This window comes from Epinephelus moara, chromosome 10 (assembly GCF_006386435.1).
Source record: "Epinephelus moara isolate mb chromosome 10, YSFRI_EMoa_1.0, whole genome shotgun sequence".
Taxonomy (NCBI): Eukaryota; Metazoa; Chordata; class Actinopteri; order Perciformes; family Serranidae; genus Epinephelus; species Epinephelus moara.
The window spans coordinates 38,029,789-38,049,757 of record NC_065515.1 but is presented as its reverse complement, the minus strand read 5'-3'; the positions used below and the strand labels follow the sequence as shown (position 1 = coordinate 38,049,757).

General features: G+C 42.6%; 2 protein-coding genes across 2 annotated transcripts; both read left to right on the top strand.

The window, feature by feature from the left end:
• The first annotated feature begins 1,878 nt into the window (after positions 1-1,878).
• On the top strand, positions 1,879-3,530 carry LOC126396743 (forkhead box protein Q1-like). Its single transcript, XM_050055023.1, has one exon. The coding sequence runs from the start codon at positions 2,070-2,072 to the stop codon at positions 2,961-2,963; it is 894 nt and encodes a 297-aa protein (XP_049910980.1). The 5' UTR covers positions 1,879-2,069; the 3' UTR covers positions 2,964-3,530.
• Positions 3,531-7,973: 4,443 nt separating this feature from the next.
• On the top strand, positions 7,974-11,919 carry foxf2b (forkhead box F2b). Its single transcript, XM_050055022.1, has 2 exons — positions 7,974-9,418; positions 11,233-11,919. The coding sequence occupies exons 1-2, from the start codon at positions 8,443-8,445 to the stop codon at positions 11,403-11,405; spliced, it is 1,149 nt and encodes a 382-aa protein (XP_049910979.1). The 5' UTR covers positions 7,974-8,442; the 3' UTR covers positions 11,406-11,919.
• The last annotated feature ends 8,050 nt before the right edge of the window (positions 11,920-19,969 follow it).

The window sequence follows — 19,969 nt, the reverse complement described above, 5'->3', positions numbered from 1 at the left end:
CTGTAAAGTTTTGTGACTTCGTGCACGGTTGTAACACGATCGTATTGATAAAATCTGTCCACAGACAGACAGACAGACAGATAGACAAATATAAACACCTGGCAAAAATAGGCTACTCAAAGGGGCCTCTGTTGTAGTTCACACTACAATTGGTGTCACCAGAACCACACTGTGTCATGATAACACATACACAAACTCAAGTGGTGAAAACAGTACCAGATATTGTGATGTTGTCGCGGCTGGTAATGATCTAAACACTTAAAATTTGCAGATTTACTTCATTAGTTCTCATTTTTAAGCCTTTGATATGAATTGTAATGAGTAATGTTACAGTATGAAACATTTGGAAATATAATTCATTCATATACTGGTAATTTATTTCAGGGCAGTTATAGGCAGTGGTACCTGATAAACAGGTAACTCTGTGTAGTTGGAAGAGTTCTCTATTACTGGTGATTTTTAGCATCTTGGTTACTTACTGCACAACAAGCCAGAAGGGACAAGCAGAAGCCTAAATGTGAGCTGACCTACAGCCTCAGTCAACATGAAAATAACCACCAGCCTCCCTGCAATAATGAGGAATTCTGATTAGGACCACAGAATCTCTTCTTCCGGCCCTGGGATTTAAACAGTATAAGATTTGGACTGACCTAAACTCATGTGCCATGGTATGACCTGGTGTACTTATTTGTACAATAATCAATGCCACTGTTTCCACATATTAAAAAATGGACTATGAGGACGTTTTATCAAGAAACAAAAAACAGACTTAGAAAGAACTAAGCTGTATCCAAAATATGGGTTAATCTAACTTTAAGTCCAGAAAACTGACTGTACTTCCAGCAAATAAAACAAAGTTATTGTTAGGGTCATTAGGATCAACATTTACATTTAGCAGTGAGATATTCACTACTGTTTTGAGAGACAGACACTGCCTCCCTCTCTCTCTCTACTCATTTGCATCACCGGTTTTGACGCAGAGTGATTTGTCTGTTTTCAGGCTTCTGTTGTTCTGATGGGGTTTTTTTGCATGCAGGTGCGATGGTCCTCTGAACTTTACATGACCTCCCAAGCAATCTTTTTTTTTAATTCCCTCAACCCTGTTATCTAACCTGAGATCTTACATATCAGTCACTGCGCGTTAAGTGGAACTCATCCAGACACATCTCTTTTATTTCACTTGTGCGTCCGCGTTACTTCCCCGTTCCACCGGAGCGCCGATGGAGGGAGTAACAGGTTGAAGTGAACAGCCTTGTCTGTATTTCCATTTATTCTGCTCATCTATTTTCTGCCAGTCTAGTGTTTCTTTCTGATTAGTTTACATATTTTTTAGCACTCCCCGAAGGTTTTGCTGTTCCTTTTTCTCCACCGGACAACCTAAAGTCTAACTGACTATATCGCAGCTGTTAAATGAATAAAAATGAAATCACACACTGCAAAAAATGCATTTGAAGTCACTTTAATGCATTTTCACTGCGTCTTGAATCCGAACAGGAAAGGGACCTAATAGAACTGTTATTGTTGATTAATAGTTTAGCGGGGAAATGTTTATTGAATAGATATAAGGCACACATTCTAATTCAGGAAATGTGTTTTGTTCGGAAACTGTGTTGGCAAATAGTTAATATGTACAGTAGATAGATAGATAGATAGATAGATAGATAGATAGATAGATAGATAGATAGATAGATACCTGTCCTCTCTTTTCACTCCCTCAGTTTTTTTCTCTTCCCTGGTGTGGCACAGTAGCGTCCAATTGTAAACATACATACACTAAATCACTCAAACGCTTCAATGGATTCGGCCATGAAACCCCGCCTGTGGGCCGTCCCTAGCCGAGGCATTATATTATAGCAAGACAAGCGTGTCTCCGGAGACAGATCTGTATTCTGCTGCTTCAGACTGAGGCTCAGGGTGCCTCCAGCGCTTCAGACGAGCCTCTACAACACACAAACACTCAGAGACATTTCAGCTGTCAGGACTCTTACACCTGCTCTGCTGCTCAGCTCACACGAGACTGTAACGGAGGAGACGCTTAAGGGAGAAGAGCATCCATCTATTTGGGAGAAATGAAACTTGAAGTTTTCTCTGCGCACCACTTTGCGCAGAAGCCGCTGGAGTTGTGCATGGACGCAGAGGGGGGAGTCCCGTCTCCTCTATCCGGGGACGAGCTGGGGTCGGACGGGGACTGCGTGGCCAACAGCCCGGCACCTGTCGCGCAGAGCGGCGACGGCAGCAAGGGGAAGCCCTACACTCGCAGACCCAAACCCCCTTACTCCTACATCGCCCTCATCGCCATGGCCATCCGGGAGTCCAGCAGCGGCCGCCTCACTCTGGCTGAGATCAACGACTACCTGATGAAGAAGTTCCCGTTTTTCCGCGGCAGCTACACCGGCTGGAGGAACTCGGTGCGCCACAACCTGTCACTCAACGACTGCTTCCTCAAAGTTCTGCGGGACCCCTCCAGGCCCTGGGGCAAGGACAACTACTGGATGCTCAACCCGCACAGCGAGTACACCTTCGCTGATGGGGTGTTCCGCCGCAGGAGGAAGCGCATCGCCAAGAGGTCCAACAAGGAGCGGGAGAGCCCGGACATCCTCAGCGAGGACACCCACCTCTCCGCCCCGGAGGAGAGGGTGGGAGCCAAATTCTCCAGCTCCTTCGCCATCGACAGCATCCTCAGCACCCCCTTCAAACGGAGAGAGGACGTTGATGCAGAGACCCACGCCCCCCGGCTCTACTGGCCCCCAGGGGCCCACATACTGCCTTACACTCTCAGCTACCCGGCACAGCACGCATACCTGTCAGAGGGGGCGTACAGCAGCAGCACAGAGCCCAGCAGGGATGCATTCACATACCTCCAGCAGACAGCACCGGGCATGGCCCCACCTGAGGCCGCTCTCCACGCGCTCAAGATGTCCAGCAAGGCGCGAGGTTTCCATATAGACTCTTTGCTGTCATAAAGCACCCGGACTGCTGTCAGACTTGTATGTTTTGACCCATGATGTGCACTTTTGGGCGCTCTTAGCTTTCAGTGCTTTAGCTGTTTAACTGTTTGGGACTCTGTCTGTCACATCATGACTACTGTAAGTCATTCTGCAGTGAAAAAAAAAACAAGACGTGTCGTCAATATAGATCTAACTGTGTGGTGACTTTGCAAAGAGTTGCTGTCATCGCAGGACATTCCACTGTGTGTGCGCAGCGTGTGTGTATGAGTGCGTGTGTGTGATGAAGATGTTTAGAGAGAGAGTTTGGCTGTCATGTATCCATGGTTCATTGGTCATTTCCACTGTATGACGGCAACCAAGCGCGATGTTGAAACATAAAACTATTAATCTATTTATATTTCCATGTTTTGTATGACCTGCTGTATAAAATATTGTTGTACATATATATGTATATATAAAATATTGACTGAGCTGCGATGAGAATCACGTGGCTGCACTAGAAACGCATGGAAATGCCTGATGTTTTCCTAAGATTGATTCATGCATGCCTGGTATTTTTATGAATAAAAAAACGTGTCACAATGGGATCCTGATGTCCAATGAGTTGTTCATTACAGACATGAAAGGGAGTGTGGGGTGTTTGCGAGATCAGAAGCAGGTGTACAGAGCAGCGGGGGTGGGAGGGAATGGGCCATACACCTGCTCAACAGGAGAGAGGTCTGCGCTAGATTTGACTGTAAAGGCTGAAAAGGAAGGGATTGTTTGTCTCAAAATCTGTTGAAAATTAACTCCTAAATCAAAATCATCAAAGTCAAAATTACAGAATTGAACTAAATTCCAGCATACTGCTTTAGGGCTCCCTTTACACTAATGGAAATTTATGAATATTGACCAGCAGCTACTTATTAAAATGGCAAAAATAGAGTCGATATCTATTAAAATCAAGGCAACAACCACTGTAAACAAATAAAATGACAGATCAAAGAATAAAGATTAAACATGAAATATCATTTTTATATTGGTATAAGTGTGTCATGCACACACATGTGCCCAGCTCACATTGACTCATAAGACACCGAAAATACTGTAGCAGTGGTGAAACATTTGTCAGACAATAAAAATAAACAGTTCTTATATGATATAATATTTCAAACAAAGCGCTTTGCCTCAGGCCACAAAAAGGTTCCCTTCATAAAATAAGTTGTTTATAGTTAGCCATCCAGAAGAACTCATAAGAAATGAAAAATACTTAACTACGATTACTGTTATATTTATGATTGTTTTTCTTAAATGAACAGTCCATTTATTACTATTTATTAGCCTATGTATTACTTTCACTGTTATACGTTTTACCAAATCAACAATATAACATTTAAAATATGCCACAAATTGTTTACGGAAAAATATTAAAATGATGTGCTACAATCTGCTCTATGTCGTGATCAGTGCGAGACAGTTTATTACAATAATAATAAACAAGAGACTAAACTAGATAAGGATGCGATGTGTCCGCAGTGCGCTCCTTGTATGCGACAGAAACAGTCACCAAAGCACAACTATCTATGATGATGTATGTCAGCCAGATGTTCAGATTTACGCACACACAATATTATCTCCAACAATACGCGCGCACAGTCCTGAAGGCTGTTTAACGGGTCCGGAGGAGACTGCAGTTGCTCTCCGCGGTCCTGAAACAGACCCCCGACTCAACAGCTGCTGGTCCGGTGACAAGACATTGTTGGTGTGAAATCTCAAAGGTATTGTTATAAAGAAAATTACAATAGTAGTCCAAAATCAATATAAAGAGGAGGAAATCCTCTTTGACTCCGGCACAGTTTTCCTTCACGTTAAAATGGCATTTTTTTAATGACCTCATGTAGCCTATTTCTGATGTCCACTGTTTCGTATAACACCGAATAAAAACTTACGGTCTGAGAATTTTCTTTAGCAATATGCCTGCTAAATAATAAGATCATGTTTTACTATAATGCAGTCACAAAACAAGGAAAATAATACCACAAAAATAAGATGTCATTTAACTGACTGATGTTACCGAACTACAAGAGTTGTAATTTAATGGAAAATGAGTGTAACATCTTTATTATTATTCAAAATAACAAATCCTCAATGAAATATATTAAATGACAAAATCCAAAGAAGTTTTTGAAACGAAAGTTGGAGTTTTGGAGATGAGCTCTTCTGCTGCAGGTGGATGAGTCCAAATGAAACTGTACATTTAAACACTAAGCATCCTGTAATTTTGTCACTGCACTCATTTCAACATTTAACCATGTGTTGATAACACCCTTGTATTGACTACACACTGATCAGGCCTATGCGCTTTTATGCCCCTTCTGATATTTATGCACATGCATGTTGAGGCTTTGAAGCAGAAGCTGAGGTCTGTTTGAGTGCACTGGGCAGGCAGACAGGTGACAGGTGAGACCTGCTCCTGTTTTCAGGGACAATGCTGCAACCTGCAGGTGAAACGCCGGAACAACACACCTGTCTGCGGGGCTGTCATGTGGCTCTAATCCTCTCACCATCCCTGCATTGTGAACATCCTTGTTGTCATGACGCGCATCCTTCATATTTGTAAACAACTTTTCTCTGCATTTACATTTCAGCCGTGCCTGCTCGATCCGGTCCACATCATCACGCTGCCTGAGCAGAAACTCGGGCCTGTTCCAGGGCTCACTGCCTATGAATAAGGCCCACAGTGTTATGAAACCAAACTTTATGGCAGGCACAATGTTAGGAAGTCCAAACAGTCTGTCACTCCGGCAAACTGAACCGCGCCTGACCTCCCAGAGTCCCGGAGAGGCAGCTCCAAAGCTCCCGGCACCGCCACAGGAAACACAAGCGGAGCAGCCAGCAGAAACCCGGAGCAGCCGACAGAATATTAGATTATCGTTAAAGGGAGCTGAACTCAGTGTTTGTTATAGTTTTATATAATGGATTATATTTATTACAGGCCTATAAGGACAGTAAAATTATTATTATGTATAAACATTGTACGTACTATTTGGGAAAACCTATTTATAGTATATTCATATATTCATAATTGTTGATATTATTTTTAATGAGAAAAAGAGGATCCTTATGATTTAGTTTTTGTAATATATTTCATTTAAATTGTAGGCCTCGAGCATTTTATTTTAAAATACCCTGAATTAGGTTACCTGAGGTCAGACAAGCCCGGCAAACATTCTCTGAAAATCTTATCTACCTAATATTTCATGGGGGATAAACAATATATTTCAGCCTAAACATGAAAACAAACAGAAGGCCTCATTGTGTCGGCAATAGGCTCATATGGGCCTCCAGCCGTGACTGTGTTCCAAAGGCAAACTCCTCTATCAAAAACACCTCTGAATAGCTCTCGTGGTGGCCGCTGATCACTTGATATTTTCCAAAAGGCTAAATTGGGAACTCATATAATCTCGGTGCGTAACAGCAGCCGGAGCGCCGTCTTCAAAGCGCTCCCAGAACAAAGATTCCCTCTGCAAGCCGAGGCATCCTGATCTCGGCGGGGGTCATAAGTTTTGATGTCGCAGGAAATTTCTGGGGCCGTTAAGCTCCTCCAAACTGCCCTGCGTGTCATGGTGGAAAATTATTTTATCCGCACATCCTTTGTTGTGCAAAGTGCAAAGGTTATTGTTGCTGGTTATTGTTTGGGAAAATCCTCCAGGCTATATCTAAACTTAAAAAGCTCGTGTCGGCAAACACGTGCGCAGACACAGATTGGAGTGTGTGAAATCAAATTTAAAAATATGGAACTATGTTTTTTTTCTGCAAAGTTTCCTCTGATGGTGTTTGCGTTTTTTATTTGTCTCTTACTAACATCATCGTCATTACGGACCCGTGGGAAATAAAGGAAGCAATTAATATGCACCTAAAATTATATTCAAATATTGTTAATGCATGAGTACAAATTTAAAAGCATAATAAAAAAAATCGTGGACAGCGTGCACAACACCACCAAAAGCTCTCGGTTTATCGACAGCCACAAAACGTGATGCTTTTCCCCCCCTTCAATGATCTCCGCTCCGTCGCAGCACGGATGTTGATATTACCTTTATGGGATATATAACTCCATCATGTTGGACAAATCTGTGTGTGATGTCTCCATAGGGGAGGAAACTGTCGACGCCCGCTCGCCTAATTTCGCTTTTCTCTCTCTAATGAACGTGGGGCCCATGGGACCGGCTCTGGCCCGGGGCGGTAAGCTGACACTGGCGCGCTGTGTGTGGTATCCAGGGCCGGGCTTGATGGAAAAAGCCTGCTTCCACTCATGTCAAAGTCATTTACTCAGAGCAACCCCCCGCTTACACACGCACGGTAAAGACCACCACCTCTCCATCTCTCACACTCCTCGCCCCAGCCCGGCACCGCGACAGTTTGTTTTTGTTATCCTCTGGACCAGTTTGGGAGGAAATTATGAGCAAAATAATACAAATAATACAAGATGGTGCGTTTTTTATTGCTTCGCAGCGATGCGTTTTGGGTATCTGCCGCAGATGATATCATGTAGGCCCAAGTGAATGTTTTGGCTCATCATGGTTTCAATTGCAAGCTGGACCTTTTGCACATATTGTGGTGGTTTATGCGTGTCAGGAAAATGTATGATCTGAGGCACATCGGGCTAAAATCACAACTCCATACATGTAGGACCAGAGGGGGGAAAAGCTCGTTTTTTAACTTGTGCGTCTGGCGTGTGGCGCTGTTGATTGGGATGTCTGGGGGAGGTTTGATAGATGGCTTAATTGCGTGTAGTTGGAACTTGGAGAGAGGGGGTGGGAGGGGAAGAAAGGACGAGGAGAGGAGAGAATGAGGGGCTTTAACGCTGTTGAGAACGGTAAGTGGACTTGGGCCAGATTTGGCAAGAGGGTGGAGGGGGGTGGCTCTATTCGTCACTGATTTCAGGGAGATTTGCAGGCGCAGAGTTCGGATGAGGAGAAGGGGTGGGGGTGGGGGGCTCTCGCAGAGGGAAGAAAGATTTATGAAATGATAGGTGGCCGAGATTTGTTTGGCTGCACTGTTGCGCGCAATAAGTCGAAGGGCTTTCGTGTTTCCTCCACTTGAGGGATTATTAAGGCGGTCGATGACCACCCGGCGCGCCACACAGCGCCACTTAGCGCCGCTGTGACACCCAGTGGAGCCCCTGTGTTGAGCTAAAGCCTGGACACTCCGTCTCCAGTGGATAAGCAGCTCCCCCCACTCTCTCTTCCTCTTCCTCTCTCTGTCAGTGCGTACTCGCCGTGCGTTCTGCATGCGTCAAGGGAACACCGTGCGTAACGGGAGAGTCGTGCGTAACTGGAGACAGATTTCACTCCATTTTGCGCTGGGATTCTGAGGACCACTGGCGGTGTAACGCTCACTTGCAAGGACACTGACCACTGGATCCCGATATATTTCTCTTTTGAAACATCTCACGGCTCGTCTTTTCTCCCTCCCTCTCTCCACTCTACGCCAGTCGTACGTCAGAGCTGACATGACGACCGAGACCCCTCAGCAGCAGCTGGACCCTCCGCCTCCTCTGAGATCCAGCCCGGCGTCCGGCGCCTTGCACCCCGCCATGCTGAGCCCACAAGCCGCCACAGAAAGTTCGTCCACCGCCATTAAAGGAAAGAAGACGAGCTCTGGTTTACGGCGACCGGAAAAGCCCCCGTACTCCTATATTGCTCTCATCGTTATGGCAATACAGAGCTCTCCCACCAAACGACTGACACTCAGTGAGATCTACCAGTTTCTGCAGGCTCGCTTCCCATTCTTCAGGGGCTCATATCAGGGCTGGAAGAACTCGGTCCGGCATAATCTTTCGCTCAACGAATGCTTCATTAAGCTGCCCAAGGGGCTGGGCAGGCCGGGGAAAGGCCACTACTGGACCATCGATCCTGGCAGTGAGTTCATGTTCGAGGAAGGCTCGTTTCGTCGCAGACCCAGAGGCTTCAGAAGAAAATGCCAAGCTCTGAAGCCCATGTATCGGATGATGAACGGGATAGGCTTCGGCACCTCCATTCTCCCGCAGAGTTTTGACTTTCAAGCTCCATCCGCCACTCTCGCCTGTCACAGCAACAGCTACAACTTGGACATGATGAGCAATTCAATGGCCGGGGGGTACGATGGGCTGAGCGGCGGCCACCACGTACCCCACATGTCCCCAAGCCCCGGCTCCACATACATGGCGAGCTGTCCTGTGCCGTCTAATGGGGAGTACGGACCGGACAGCAGCAGCAGCCCCGTACCGTCCTCTCCAGCCATGGCCAGCGCGCTGGACGGCCACTCCCCGTACGCCAGTACATCCGCACACTGGGCGTCCTCCGGCGGGTCCCCCTACATCAAGCAGCAGCCTCTAACCTCCAGCAGCCCCGCATCCTCTGGTTTACACTCCGGCATGTCGCCTTATTCCCTGGAGCAGAGCTATCTCCACCAGAACGGCAGGGACAGCCACAGCAGTGACATATCAGGTACCACAAACTCACCGATGGCTCATACTGAGGATGATGAAACTCATCTTTGAAAATAAATCTGTAAAAACACATGATAATAAATAATCCTCACAGCATGACATCTGCAAGACAGGCTGCAATGTGCAACATTTGTTTCTATGTGCAGCAGAGGCCTGTGACAAATTCCAAATTCCAAAAACACAATTATAAAATGATATATTTATAAATATAGCAAATAATTAAAATCAGGATTGTCGTGTTATTTGAAAGCCAAAATAATGCCAAAGAGGAGTTTACATATTCGTGCAAGGCGAGTAAAAAAATAAAAACATCATTTAGTACTATCCATTTTAACTTTACTTTAATTGTATTTCCCTTACATTATTTGCCTGTGTGTTTAACTGTGGGTGACAAAATAATTTAACAATTGTTTAACTAATTTTATTGGATAATAAAGTTACACTGAATGCTAATTGAATAATAAACTCTACAGTCAACATGCACTGACCCCGGCTTGGTTCAGGGAAATTAATATTAGTTTTCAAAATTATTTTGAGGCCAATAAATAAACATAATTTAGATTTTAAGAGCTGCTGATATGTAATATGTAACGTGTGTCTCTTGGATGACCAGTCTGCAGGATTTAAGGCACATCTGCACAAGTGTTCACGGGATATTTTGCCTAATAAGCAGATTAAGAGAAACAGCTATTTTGTGATCGCGTTCTTAATGCACCTCCCTATTCACGGTCATTTACTTTAACATAACACACTGAGGCTTTACTAAAGTCTGGGGATTTCACCGAGGCGAGTAAGCCATGCTGGAGCCCGAAAGGGTCCCAGAGGTTAACTAAACAAAGACTGCGCAGGTCGGACCACACCGGCGGAGGATTTCAACCACTGCGTATCCACAAGAGACGGAAGGCCTTGTTAAACTTTACGCAGCGTCTTAATTGAGCCTTTACGGAGGATAAACGCGCTGGACCGGCTGCACGGTGCAGGGTCGGTAACTGTACTGTCATTCAGGGAGGCTTGTGTGTTGTCTGTGAAAACGGGCGCAGGGCAGCGAGCTGTGGCCCGGAGGATAAAGCCTGCTGTCTTCCCCTGAAAAACACAGTCACATCTGGAGTCCTTATGACCTTGACGAAGCCACAGCCTCCCCATTTATTTTTCTCCTTGTGGAAATAGAGGCTCACTTACAGACACAAAATGACCGTCACTGAGTCTCATTTAAATATCCTTGCAGGTCTGGGGCTCTCTAGGGAAAATTTAATCTCATCCTTGACTGCTATTAGTTAAAAATCAAAATAAAAGAAATATTTGATTTTTAGAAATAACTTAAGGAGGGTGCGAGGCCGTTTAAAATACAATTTACTGGAAATTATTGCGCTGTCACCTGGTGGAAGTGTATAGAAGGGAAATTTCGCCCCAAAATATTATTTAAAAGAATAATTTATTTCAGCTTTTATATAAAGAAATATGCAATTTATATAACGTCAAATTTACCCATAGAGATGTCAGACAGTTGGGAGGAACGTTATATTTTTCCATAAACAAAATGTTTTTGTAAAACAAGGCCTTGTCCGTCCTCAGCAGTCAATGATGCTCATTTTAAATGACAGTGAATGCACATTTTGAAACACTTAATAATTCCGCTTGAAGATATTTGACACATAAAACATTAATTTATGGTCAAAAGAAATATTAATTGAATAATTTATTGCAAAACTCGGTTTAGGATTCTCAAATAAAACTATTAGGGTATTCATGCAGCAGAATGAATATGAATGTCTTCACCTGTTTATTTACATGTGTTTAATGTCTCCTGTGCAGTGGGGATTCCACGCTATCAGAGCCATTCCTCGGTGTGCGACAGGAAAGATTTTGTGTTAAACTTTAACGGCATCTCGTCCTTCCACCCCTCGGCTGGCGGATCCTACTATCACCATCACCACCACCACCATCCCCAGAGCGTCTGTCAGGACATCAAACCCTGCGTGATGTGAGCCCTCCTGTCACTGTGGACTTCAAACAAGAGAGGCAACAACGGGCCACAGTCAAACTGCAGCTCCGTCACAAGAGAATAAACAAGCGGACTTTTTCCAATTTTTTATTTCCTTTTTTCATTTTTGGAGGATTCATACGAGGAAGTACCGTGGCGTCCGCTCTCACATGTTTGCCTCCTACATGCAGCCAAAGTAGCTCTCTTGGTTGGACTTGAGAAATCTATGCATTGAAGGAAATGAATGAAGAAACCCCAGAGGCCTTGAAAAAACCACTCTGCCAATATGAACCCCGACAAGCATTTTCTTCTTCAAAAGAAGCTTCAGAACTTTCAATGTGTTTGCTCTTGTAACACGTGCAAACAAATTATATTCTATGTAACTATGTTCTATCCTATTAGAGTAACTAAACACACGACGCTTTAGGCTAACATGAACTGCAACAAACCTTGCACTTATTGTATAATCCTTTGCCAACTTTTTGTCCTGTAAAAGGTTTCAATAAAGCTGATTTATATTTTAGGCTAAACTCCTGCAGACTTCTGTCTTTCCGTGCACAGTCATGTAGAAAAGTTGTTTACGCTGCATTAAAGGGAGGTGATATTGAGTTTGCATATAGCAGAAACACATAATTACATATTGAATCTTGCTCTCTGGCCGTTTGCACATTTCCAGTTATGGCCAGAAGTGATGGAAAGTACATTTAGGAAATGTTAAGATACTTGGACTTTGATAGAGTATTTCCATTTTCTGCTGCTTTATACTTGTACTCATTTATTTGACAGCTGGAGTTAATTTGCAGAATAAGATTCAGAACCTGCCATCAGTTTATAATATTTAAGCATGATTATAGTTTAAACTACTCAACAGCAGAGTAGTTGAATATACATCTATTGCAAACAGCTACAAGATGAAGATTCTTATTAGATTTTAATACAATAATACAAAACACAGGGGACATTCTGCTGCAGAATACGTTTAATACTTTAAGTATATTTTGCTCTTAATACTTCCGTACTTATATATAAGAGACTGAATGCAGGACTTTTATTTATTGTCGAGCACTTTTATAGTGTGACATAAGCAAAGGCTCCAATTAGGCTACTTCTTCTGCCACTGATAATGAGGTTTTGAATTAGTATCAATTTCTAAAAACAAAAACATTCAATAATACAGGCACACATACAGTATGACAGCCTCATGTGCAAAATATATCTACCTCAGAGAAGGCTGCTTTAAAGCTTACTTTCTTAAAGAAACACTTTATTAGTCAATAAATAAGGTTCATTTTCAGAGTGATTTAAAAGTGAATTTTCTTTTGTTTTAACGGTTTCTGTTTAGGTGTGCTGTTGTGATTATAATGGGAGTGTTACAGTGGTGGAAGAAGTATTCAGATGCTCTACTTGAGTAACGTGGCAATGCAGCTATTAAAAATGTCTCTGCTGTCAATCCATTAAAAATAAAGATACATTTAAACTGTTCTTAAGTAAAAGTACAGAAGTATTATAAGCAAATTGTACTTAAATTATCAAAAGCAAAATTAATCATTTCACAGCAGAATGGCCCCCTGTCATTATACTTTTTTTTTTTTACATTGGATTATTATCATTATCATTACTGAGTGATAAAAGTGTTGCATAAATTCAAAGTTGAGATTATGTATATCCTGTTGGGTAGTTAAAATCATACGTTATCAACCTGTCATTTATTTTTCATAATCATAATCATAACTTCAAAGTAACTGCAACTGTCAAACCAATGCAGTAAAGTAAAACGTACCCTGAAATGTGGTGGAGTTTACTTTAAGTAGCATAAAGTTACTCAAGTAAAGTACCTTAAAATTGTACTTAAGTACAGTGCTTGAGTAAAAGTACTTGGTAACGTTGCCACCATTGTTGATAAGTAAGGGGCATTAAGAAACAGGATTACTTTAAAGCAGTGTACAAAGCCAAGAGCCACACAGGCTGATCATTAAAGCTTGCAGCCTGCTGATATGAGGCTCAAAAGATAAATGTCCTTTGAAAGTTAGATTACAATGTAAAAGGAAAAAGCCACCTCTTAGAAAATCTGATTATTCTTAGTTTGAATCTGTCCACATTCTGCATGTTTTACAGCCACCTCCAGTCTGTCTCACAGCTGAAAGTCCTTTTGCCCCCTGAGGCTGCTCCTTTCCATGTGGACATCCAGGGTTTGCCAACATTTGAAGACGCCATATAAACAAATGAAACGACAGGGCCCTCGTCTATGGAAATGCAACAGCTTGGTATTTTTAGAGTGCGGTAAACAGATCAGACTTGCAGAGAGAGCTGCCTCGTCACACAAACACACAGCAGACTTGGGCGGCTGCACTTGTGCTGCTACTTTCTGTCTACATGGCTTTTGGTCATGACTCAAATGCAGCATCCCTCATGACTAACATATGCAGATAGAGATTTGGCAGTGGCAGCACCATATTAGGCCACTGACATAAACACAGTTTCCTAAAATGCTCTGTGGAGTCACTATTTGTGTCTTGAATGCGGCGTCTGAGACAATGTTTTCACTGGGATGTTTAATATCTGTTACCTCAGTGTTTATTTGTCATGTTAAAGTGCACTGTAGGTTTCAAAACTGTTCTCTGGGGCTCACAACTTTCTAAATATTTTTCCCCTGGTCGCATAAAAGTAACTGTGTGAGAAGTTTGAACAAAATTCAGCAAGTTTTTAAAATCCAGTGTATTACAAATGAAAACCACATGTAAAATTCATGCTTTCACAGGTTCTTTTTCACATTTGACCTGACCAAAAAGCCACACATGAAACATCAATTCACATGTGGATCAATTCAGAGAATAAGAAAAGATCAAGCAGCAAATTATACGCAGGATCTTTATACTTAATGTCTTCTGCTTATAAACGAGCTTCAGATCCAGAATGATAGAAACACAGGGGGTGAGGGACTGACTGAATCCTGTTGGTCTTACTGAAGTGGCCTCCCTCTGGTGTTTTGAACACTTTGGGGGTACAACAAATGTCATATGGGACTGGTAACGGAGAGAGGAAAGAACAGCATCAGCAGTCACAAATCAAAAAGAAAAACGTCTTTGACTAGACAACAAAGTCCTGTCTAATTTTCTCGAAGCAACCCTCCATGATGAAAAGTCACACAAAGTGGCCCTGCAGCTGCTGGATTTTCCATGACAAGATTTCTGAGTGCTGAGCTTTCAATATGGTGGAGTACAGTGCCACCTAGTGGCTGAGAATCGCGCAGTGATCACCTCTACAGTATGACGATGTAAGGGACACACTGATGCTCAGATGCATTAGCCTATTTTACATTAACAGTACTCTAAGAAAGCAAAAATAATGACTAAAAATAACTCTCTTACAGAAATGTTAAAAATGTGACATCCATCCCAGACAGTAATGAACTACACCTGATGTTCCCTACTTCATTTAATACATATGTGTATATTATATTGTACTATTGATCCAGATTTGCTTGATGAGTGCTCCAGCATTGTTTCAACAGGGTTTTAAGAGAGTGTAAACTAAGAGTTGAGCACCTACAGTATACTTCCCTATGTGAACACATTATTTAGACCCATGATCAGTTTAACCCACTATGGGCCCAAAATGTAAAACTAGCAGTGGGCCCCTTGTTTGCGGTAATTTTGTTAAAAACAAATTTGTTTAGAAATAAAGAACCCCTCAGAACAGGTGGACAAGACAGGTAATAATTCAGGACTCACCTAAAAGTCTTTATCGCTTGAGCTGACATAGTGCTTCAGTGGTGTGTATCTCCTAATTAGTTTGCAATTGAGAAAACATGTAAAACAGTTCTGCAGCAAAATCTGCAGTGAAGTTCAATGATCCAGTTTGAGCTGGTTAATAATGTAGGACTTTCTGAGATCAGTTTGCTAAACTTGCTATTCATACACAGATGGAGTTGTAACCTCTTACTTTCTGAAAGAACCTTAAAGGGAAACATTGGTACTTTTCACCCTGGACCCCATTTTCCCATGGTTTTGTGTCTAAGAGCTTGTTTACATCTGGTACTCACATGCATCTTTGATAATCCAATCACAAGTGGACAGCACTAAATACAAGTGTAAACGCCTACTAAGCCATATTGTGATCTCTTCACTGAAACCTCAGGGACGCATTTGACCACACATCGTTTGTAGTGTTAACACTAATGTGTCCTGATGTGTCTTCCACAAGCACGTAAGAGGACAGTGCAGGACATGGTGGCTGTTTTGGTGACAGCACGTTAACTCGCTATAACATGCCCATTTTACAACGAGTTGGACAAAGCGTGTGAGACACATTAAATTCTGCTGACAGCAATACCTCCAGCCACGCTGAAACAACCACTAATGTGACTAGCGAGCATGCTAGAGAGCAGCTAGGAGAGTGTGGACTTAATAACTGTGTATGGGGCCCTTTGAGCTTCTAGCATAAGTGACGCATAGGCAGTAACAAAATCTGAACACATGTGGACAGCTGGAGACACATTATAGACACAGGTGTGAATGGCAATGTGTTTCAGCTGTCCATCTGTGTTCAGATCACCAATTTTTTAGAAACTGGTCCAGTACTTAGCTAGAGCGCTACAGCCAGCAGCTGCAAAACAGGCTGCAGTGTAATATTTGGGGCAACAGCGGTCCATCAATTTACATCCACCAAAAGTGCTCTTTGTAAAGGAGTAAAATGTTTTTCTTTACCTTTTCTTGATCCAGTCTGTTTGTTTTTGTCTTCCTGCAATAACTTGACTCAGAACAAGACTTCTCCTTGATTCTCCTTGGTTAGACACAATAACTAACAGACCGGATTAAGTGAAAAGGTAAAGATAAATGTTTTATTTCTCAGTCAGACACTTAAAAAATAACAATTTGAGTCTGTCAGTGGCAAAAACAAGCAAGATTACATCGCAGTCTGTTGCACTGCTGCAACTCTCACTCAAGACTGGACCAGTTTCAAAAACTGTCCCATTTGTCTCATAGACACAAAAACATGGGGAAATAGGGTCCAGGTTGAAGAATACAAAGTTTCCCTTTAACATTTCTTAAACTGAGCAGTGCTAAGCCAACCACACTGTCAAGCACAAACAAATGATTAAATTATTTGTGTCAAATATATTTTGATGCACAAATGGCAGTTTTGGCCTCACAGGCCAGAGGGAAGGTCAGTAGATCCCAAAGAATAGTGAACCAATTCAAAAGGCCAAGAACACAGTTTTGAAGATACAGTGCTATGGACCAACATGCTGGATGGACAGGGACAAGCGGACAAACCGACCAAATTGAAAAAAACCCCCAGATATTTACTCTTTTCTTATGACTGAGGCTAACTGCTTTCACATCCTCCAGTCATTTAACTCAACCAGACTAAATGAGTCCCAGACCTCTTTCTCTAGCATACTGGACACACACATGAAAGTGATGTTTCATTATAATTCTGAGTTAGATGGCAAATAAATGTATATCTCAAAATATCATAGTGTCTCTTAATATGGACAGCCACATCACAAGCTGGGCAAAACCCACCCACTCACCATGTCTACACAGACATGGTCATGGTCCACCGCTTTTTCCAAATTGTGCTGGATTAATAATGTGACCCAGCCTGTTGTATCACTGAATAAATACCATGAACGTCTGTACTATATTACCTGAAAATCGATCGTTTTTAACAGGCCAAAAAGGTTGAGGTTCTTGGGAATCAGCATCACAGAGAACCTGACATGGTCATCACACATCTCTACCCTGGAAAGGAGAGCTCAGAAACGGCTGTATATCTTCAGGGGACTTAAGAAAGCAAAATCCCTCCGCCAAGCTGTTGCCAGCTGTTACAGAGGGGCAATAGGAAGCATCCTGAAGGGAAACATTATAAACTGGCATTGGATGTGCACAGCCCAGGACAGTAGGGCTCGCAGCAAGCTATTGAAATCACCCAGAAAACAATTTGTGCCCGCCTACTGAGCTGCTTTCCTACGGCTGTAAGACTCCTCAGCTCATCCTACCACCATAAAAAATAGTCATGTTTTGTTATTGTTCTTGTGTAGCATAAAGGGACTGCAACTTGCATTTTGTTGTGCAATCCTGTGAAGTAGAATGACAAGAATCCACAGATGTAGACATCAGTCAGGCATAACCTGAGCATTTCACTGAAAATAGTTGTGTTGATTGGCTGGAAATGGTTGTTAAGGTTCCATCAGGGGTTTAAAGACTCATTCCAAGCAGGATATGAGGATCCCTGATCTTTTCTCCAACATCTGTCTCAGCACAGATCTCCAGAAGTTTTGGACATGACAACATCACATCCACTTACCACTTATTCACCTTCTGCTTTAGAGCTAACACAAGTCTTGTCCTCCTGCTGCTGGTGGCTCTGAAGCTGCTGCCTGGCCTGCATCATGACAGAAATGATCCTGATTGTCTCTCAGCACTGTCCTCCATCTGCTGAGCTGTATAGGAGGCCAGACTCTTCCCCATGGCCTTCAGAGCTGCTTAGTTGACTTTTAAAAAGTATCCTTGTTGTATGTTCATCATGGTAAAGTCTGAATACTCTGAGCTTTTTTGGAGTTGCTCTTTCTACAGCTGTATCTCACGCTGTAGCGTCTCCTTTTCCAGTTCACAGACATTAAGCCTGAAATCCTGTGATCTCACTGCAGCTGTGGCTTTTTCCAAGAAGCAGGTTTACTGAGTGATCTGGAAAACATGCTCCGTAAAATCTGGAAGCTTTACATATCTGCAAACTGGTGTAAGAAATGACCATTCCAGGTTTTAATCTGCAGAGTCTCAGCTAACCTTCTTTCTGGAAAGCTGCCTAAGCTGGAAATCTTCAAGCATCCTCAAGAGAGAGTTCAAAAACAGTGTCTCTGCAGATTGGGTGAAATGAGGTACAGATGAAGTGGGCAGTGAGACTGATAATCTGTTACAGTAGCTGCATGTGGAATTAGAAACCCATGGTTTCACCTAAGGGCTTGTTGGTGAAGGCTCACCTAAACAAGCAGGAAAAAAATCTGGTGAGAGAGACATAAATAGTAGTGTTTATTGTTACCAGCCACTGAGATGCCTTTAAGGAAGGTGTTTATCTCCAGCTGCTTCAGTGGAACTGTTCTGGAACCAACAGATCACTCAGGCATTACTATGTGAATGGCAGAGCTTTGCTACAAAGAGCATTTTCACTCAGAGAGCCAACGCTTACTAAATAAAGGTTTTTAAAAAGCTGACCGTGCCTCTTCTAACAGATGAGGCTGCTTTACAGAACAGAAAAAAAGAGAAGAACAGAGGGGCAAAGCAAAGGGAGACCAACCCTGAAGAGAAGGGTGATGGTGGTTGCTTGTAATCCCCTAGGGGGCAGGGTTTAGCAGCAGGCTTTGGGACAGTTGCTTAGTTGTAGTAGCTTGTACTATCCTGACTGATAAACTGTAGTAGAGCTTGTTAACTAATGCACTATATTTCCAGTAGCCTCATGAATAAAGCCACAGACACAAAGCCGATATCAGAGTGATTAAACATTTACCAATTGCAAATGCCACAGGGGCGAGCAGGGCAGGCAGTATGTTTGCACAAGGGTCCATTTGGTGGGTGTTTGGGGAGCGTAGAGAGAGCCACCCTTCCAATGTGTTGGATTGAGAACCTGCCCTTGCCAGCAGTGTCGGGAATAACGCATTACAGAGTGGCACGTTACTGTGATTCCACTACTTTTGGCAGTAACTCGACATGTAACTAATTACCTTTTTTAAATAAATAGCACAATAACCATTACTGAAATTTAAGTGAGCTCCTTACTCGTTACTTTTGTCTTGATTATAGCAAACAAAGCAGATTCACCAGATTTTTTCCAGTTAGGATCTAACGCCACCCATAGTGATGCATGGCTCAGATAAGCAGCATTTAGTCCCTTCGTCTTGTGTGTCCTAGAGAAAAACAGACAGAGGGGAAGAGAGGGTGGAAGGTGGACTATTGCCCACAATGTTCCTGTAATTTATGAATAACTTTATGGTATTTAGAAGGACGCAGGACATGCAGTGTATCACAAGTTCCCCGACCTTACTGTGGTGCAATAAATTGCGTGAATCATCCAATCAGTCAACATTACACTGTCAAACCATATCGTGATACACAGTTCAGGCAATCTGAGCTTACTTCACTAGAAATATGGACAAGTATCTTTCCCTCTTGGTAACCAAAGACACTTGTAATTACAAATGAAAAGGCAAATCCATCCCTGTCATGGTTTTCAGTTATTTGGTTAAAATAGTCAGCATCAATCTAGAACAAAACCGCTTATTTTATATGAACTACAAAAACTACAAATAAACTATGAACCATCGTGACACAACCATTGGTTTGTGGACTCACATTTTGAAGACTTGAGATCAGCATTTTGGCTGTTGCCATCTTGGAATTTTGGAGCCAGAGGTCATAATAGTTGGACGAGAGGGTGGAGCTGTGGAGGAGCAAGGGGTGGATCTCATAGACTGCGGTGACACCTTGAAGACAGCCTGTCACTCAAGGCAGCCAAGTATATGTAACTTTAAGTCTTAATAACATTTAAACAGGTGAGTTATATATAGAT

What these genes read in the sequence shown, in the direction of transcription:
- LOC126396743 (XM_050055023.1), top strand. Translation starts at nt 2,070, where the DNA reads ATGAAACTTGAAGTTTTCTCTGCGCACCACTTTGCGCAGAAGCCGCTG.
- foxf2b (XM_050055022.1), top strand. Translation starts at nt 8,443, where the DNA reads ATGACGACCGAGACCCCTCAGCAGCAGCTGGACCCTCCGCCTCCTCTG. An exon ending in CCACAGCAGTGACATATCAG is followed by an intron (nt 9,419 to 11,232) that starts GTACCACAAACT and finishes TCTCCTGTGCAG; the next exon opens with TGGGGATTCCACGCTATCAG.